General features: G+C 34.1%; 1 protein-coding gene across 1 annotated transcript; it reads right to left on the minus strand.

Annotated features, from left to right (window-relative positions):
* Window positions 1-2059: 2059 nt before the first annotated feature.
* LOC114386633 (transcription factor CSA-like) lies at window positions 2060-4505 on the minus strand. Its single transcript, XM_028346668.1, has 3 exons — window positions 3726-4505; window positions 2979-3539; window positions 2060-2692 (listed from the first exon to the last, which is right to left on the minus strand). Exons 1-3 carry the CDS (start codon window positions 4243-4245, stop codon window positions 2370-2372), a joined length of 1404 nt encoding a protein of 467 aa, XP_028202469.1. The 5' UTR covers window positions 4246-4505; the 3' UTR covers window positions 2060-2369.
* Window positions 4506-6000: the final 1495 nt, after the last annotated feature.

The raw sequence follows: 6000 nt of genomic DNA on the forward strand, positions 1-6000 counted from the left end.
GATTTTAAGGGGAGAATATTAGGGTCCATGCAGTGTTCATAAAGTTTAATGTAAGTTGGCCTAAGTGTAACATACTCATTTATTTTGTTTAATCAACTGAGTCCAACAATCTTAATAATAATTGATATAAGTAACTATAAATTCAAACTAAATTTTCATCTTTCCAATAAATATGGGTTCAAATATTACCCAAAAAAAATGTGGATTTGAATTTCTTAGAGTCACCAATTTTTTATTGACAGCTATATTGTCTCAGAAGAAATCTTTCAACATTCACGAGCAGTCATAAAGTCCGATATCCTAATCCTAATAAATTTTTTAATCCAATTCATGTAAACTTTTTTTACAAGAAAAAAGAAAATGAGCTAATTTTTGTGTACTAATACTATTTCAGCAATGCAGTGTTGATAATTGATAAAGCACTCTATAAGGAGCAGGACACAAGTACTTGGAATGTGGGTTGGAAGCCTCCAGAAACAGGAAAAATTAATTAAAGCAAACATTGATGCATGTGTGTGCATGGTGTGTGCATGGTAGTGCTGGAAATTAATGGGCTTAGGAGTCAGTTGCAGAGACGATGAAGGTCAACCTCTTGCAACTGCTAAGCTGTTGGAAGTGCTTGAAGAAAAGGCCTTTCAACTACTTTGAGGACATTTCAAAGCATTCTCCAATTCTTTCTGCTGACTTTGTGATTTGTTTCATGTTAGTATAAAACAGTGTTAAAGTTATTCATTTTATAGCAAAACTAGCACTTTCTACTTTCAAGTACCACCTTTTTCCTGCTCACTTTATCAATAAATGTCCCACCCTTTAAAAAAAAAAAACATTCTTCTACTTCTCTTCATGTCCCAACTCTTAATTATTTAAGCAACTATGTAGGGACAGAGTAATAATATTTACAATAATGTTACTAAAATAATTTCGTAAACCCTACTTATAAATATGTGTTGTGATTAACTGAAGTTTGTTTAAAGTGATGAAATTTTATAATAAAAACATTTACATTAATGCAACTCAACCAATCTAATTAAATGCAACTAAAAAATCAGTTTGCCTCACAACTTGACAAGCTAAATGGGCTAATAGGGCCCAATTCACCCATTTAAACTAAGAATACTTTTTTAATGCAAAATATGAAGAAAAATGATTTTAAAAATATATTATACCGCTTATTTAGACTCCACCATTTCAAGTTACCATCATTTTTATCTTCTTAACCATCAAACTTTTCTAATTTTAAAATAATTATATATCAATTTAAATTATTTATTATAAATCTAAAATATAATATATATATATATATATATATATATATTAAAATATTGATTTATCATACATTTTAATTATAACTTTTATATTAAAAATATTTATTTGTTATTATAATAAATAATTAAATGTAAAAACACCCCTCCACCAACATGATTAACCATACAAAAGTAAATTTGTTAGGGATGATGTAACCGTGGCTTGCCTAATGATAAAATAAATCCCACACCACACCTAAGTGTGGCATGAATTCTCAGATTCTGCTGATGAGAAGGATATTGATTTGAACAGTTCCACACAATGAATGCATATATGAAGTCAGTTGCAGAAAATTGTGCCTCAGTTATTGCATTCAAGGCCCATGAGAAAGCGATGTTCATAACAGTTCCAACCAAGCCCCCCCTTCTTTTCTATCCTCTTCTTGGACTTGGACTATTCTCGTCATTATTTTTCATCACCATCTTCCAAATGGTCAGAAAATCACCTGTCTGTAGCAACAACCAAAACAACCCTATGCTTGAAAAAAAATACATCTACATCTAGTAGCCCAAAAACAACCTTATAAAAATAAAACAAGACAATGCCAATAATTTTGTCCTATCCCAACATTTTTCATGCTAAAATGTTTTGATTAGCACTATCATACACACACACACACATTCCTAACGAATTAGCTTATACATTACAAGAAACAAAGAATGTCTAGGCCATTATTTAATATCCCACATACCCTATTTGGCTTTAACTAAAAAAAATTAATCATATAAAGGAGGAAAAAAAAAGACAACGAGAATGAGCACATAGGAAGATAATAGTAATAGAATTAAATTATCGTGATTATTTTCAAATAGTTTTTGCATAAGGGTCCCCCATTGTGTGAGAAAAGAAAGGAAGAAAAATCAGAAATAGAGACACGGGTGGTGATATCACCATCAACACAGAGGCAGTGAGTGACGCAAGGTTTTACACAGTGTACCAAACTCAAGCAACTATTCCTTTCTATTTGCCTCGAATGGCTTCTCAGTAAATGTTGGACCACACCTATATAGAGGAACTTCCGGGGAAGTTTTTGCAGCTTTTGGATACAATCTGATTCCTGATCCTCATGTGGCTCCTACTCCAAAGAAGTCAAAAAATGGGGGTGGAACACCATCTGGGGGGTCACTATTCACCACTTTATCTCTGATTTCTGCAACACATGGTGATGATGGTTCCCTAGTTCTTGTTGTTGATGCTGATGATGAGGAATTCAAGAAACTGTAAAAATTGTTGTTGTCTAGCTGTTGTTGCATTGCCATCAAATATTGTTGGGGATGATGAGGGTAGAAACCAGATAATTGGCAATGATGATTGTAAGATTCATTGGTCCTTTCCCTGCTTCTCATCTGGCTCATAGACTCCAACACCATGTCATGGCTTCCACCACCTTTGAAACCCAACCCAATGGAAAAAATGTTAGTTAACACTTAACAGCACTGAAGCTAGTAATTAATTACTACAACAACATGCTCATATCATTTGTGTCTGTTAAGAAAATTTAAGGCAACACAAAGATTTATGAAAAGAATACATAAAACTTGATTGGAATTAAAAGAAACAAAACACCAGTTAATGCTTGAGAATCAAGGAAGTGAGAGACCTATATGGTAGCAGCTTGAAGGAACAAAAGGGTTTCTAATTAGAAAGAACAATGAAGGAGAGAAAGCACACACCAGAGAAGAAATCAAATGGTGCTTGTTGTTGAGCTTGAGCACACAAGCCAACATGTGTGGTGTTTGACACTGCTTCTCTACCTCTAGTCATGTTTAGTGGAGAAACATTTGAGCCAAACTCAACAACTCCACCAGCACCAGCAGCTACTCCATGTAAGGATGGGAAACTAGCAATGTTATTGGTGAGTGCTACTCCACGGTCATTGAGATTGGGATAATAGGAAGGTGATGATTCTGGTTCTGGTTCTGTGGTTGAGGCATTATTATCTCTGCTGCTGCAAACAAAGGTTGGATTTTGATCCACTCTTCTGTACACAGGTTGGCTCATTCTCCTCCTCCTGTAAGCACTGGATTGTTCCCTGTACTTCCTGGCCATTATAACATGCCAGTGATTCTTCACTGCATTATCTGTTCTCCCAGGAAAAAGCCTTGCAATCATGGCCCATTTGTTCCCATAAATTCTATGTGCCTGCATTAGCCTCTCTTCTTCTTCTTCACTGAATGCTCTTCTGTTGATCCTTGGATCCAACTGGTTGAACCACCTCAGCCTACAACTCTTCCCTAATTCAAACACAAAATACAAAAATAAAATCACATCAAAGAAAGTTAAGGAAAAAAAAACACCAAAAAAGTACAACAAAGAAGACCTACAAAGGGCCATATATTCACATAACATGAGAAAATAATGTAAGTTGTGTTAATTAGTAATCATATTTGCATTTTAGAATTTTTTTTTTCTTTTCACACCTGATCTTCCTTCTAGTTTTTCAGCTATGAGGTTCCAATTCTGAGGGCCATAAAGAGCCACAAGCTCCTTGAGCTTGGAATCTTCAGCAGGTCTCCAATGCCCTCTTGCACAAAGTTTGGAGTGCCCACTATCCACCTCTTTGCCACCGGCAGGGTTGTTCTCATTAGGGTTACTTTCTTCTTCACTGAACTTGCCATTATTATGGTTTGTTTTCTCATTAATGTTGTTGTTACTGTCCCCAGCCCCTACTACTACATCACTGCAGTCTTCAAAGTTTGAAGAAAGAAACTCCCTCGTGAAAGGAAAACTCCACCTTGTACTCCTTGCATTTTCCACCCCAGAGGCATAACCATAACTATAACCATTACTTTCTTGTGATGAAGAAGCATTATTTGAAACGGTGGCTAGAGAGAGAGACCCCATCATGTCTGCATAGACCATTCCCATTGGTGAAGGATAACATGTGGGGGCATTCTGGTTTTGTTGTGGAGAGATCATGCAACACTTGCCGCTGGCCATGATTCATTTCACAAATTTGTGTCACAAATGTTGTTGTTGCTATTGTGATGATGATGATGTTGTTGTTGTTGGGTATCTGCAACTGTTACCATGCCATAGTACTACTCATGCGATTAAACGATGTTGTTTTTTATGTTTGTGCTGTGGTGGAAACAGTGTAACATGAGAGAAGTAATGTTTGACACACACGGTGAAGTTGAAGAGGAAAAGATTTTGCAACTAACGGGCTAAGAGACATGGATACCACAAAGTGTGGACTGTGAAGTGTGTTTTTTTACACTTTTTTTACACCAAATGTGAGTTTTTCACGCACTTCTAAGATGTATGAAACATAACTTAAAATGAGAAATTGTTTTGTGTTTTTTTTTTTACCATCAGTACAATTTTGGGAGGTGCGCCGGAAGAAAGTGAACTTTGAGTTTGAAAGATAATTTTATTTTTATAATAAATTTACATAAATTAATATAAAAGAGAAAAGATTTTCTTTATCACTATATTTCTAATTATTAATGTGAAGTATCTAGATCTACCAATTTTGCATGTCGATAATTAATCTTGTACATGTTTTAACATCTAAATTGACCAACCACATGCGACAAACAATCATGTTTTAAGAATCACTATGATTTATAAACTTTTTCTTTTTAAGTATTTAATGTAATTACATATTTTAAATTATTAATATGATATAAAATAATTTTATAGCAATTAATCTACGCACAAAGTGATCATTAAAATGATTGAAATTCATAACTTAGTAGTACTGTAATATTTAAAAATATAATTAATTTCATGAAAGTTAAAATCAAACTGTTGCTATTCCTTTTTATTAATGAGACTCAACTTTCAATGGTGCTTTTATGCCCTCTGACATAGTTGAAATGACACTATTATTTATTTTGTTGTTAACTATTACTCCTCCTAAGTCAGATGAGATGCTGTCATTATACTATTACCACAATCATTCCCTGGATATGATGCACCTCACTCACACGTGTGAGGGGGAAGAGACTCTCTCTCCATTCATGGGGTTGCAGAGTCTAAGGCTGTCTCTCTCTAAATTGACAAAAGATAGACCCTTCAACGTGGTGGATGCTTACTTGTGGGTCGTGGCTGTGCAGAGACACCTTTCTTTTCATAGCAGAAGATGAAAATCAGGGTTTTTATTTTATGCATCTTATTAATCAATACTCTTTAATACATAAGTTAAGAAATTAATATATATATATATATATAATATAAAAATTCTACTAAAGCGTAAAACAATATAAACAGAAAAATTTCAAATATCTTAATTTTATTTCTTCGCTTAATTTTTTAGCCAATATTCTAATAACACTAGTCTTCCCCCATTCACCTTATTTTTGTTTCCTTTGCCATTGATACACAACAGCAGGCCCTGCCATGTTGATGTACACCCTATGCCTTAGCTACCCTATTCGTGCATTCAGCTATACATGTTAGTCTTTCTACTACGATGACTCTCTCCGTCCATCCCCGTCACATCACTAAGCCAGTGCATATAAGTGTGCATATATATATTATCGGACTTCGATCAGTCACAGAACAAATGCACACATATCATTATGTACTCGTAAACCTTATCATTCATAATTTTCTTCACCCATTTTTAACTTTATACTTATTTTCATGCAATAAAGTGATTTTAAAAAATTAAGATTTCTGGGGGTGTATTTTAATGAGAGCAAATTATATTAATATTTCCTACAATTTTTGAATTACACGCAATATTTT

This window comes from Glycine soja, chromosome 2 (genome assembly GCF_004193775.1).
Source record: "Glycine soja cultivar W05 chromosome 2, ASM419377v2, whole genome shotgun sequence".
Taxonomy (NCBI): Eukaryota; Viridiplantae; Streptophyta; class Magnoliopsida; order Fabales; family Fabaceae; genus Glycine; species Glycine soja.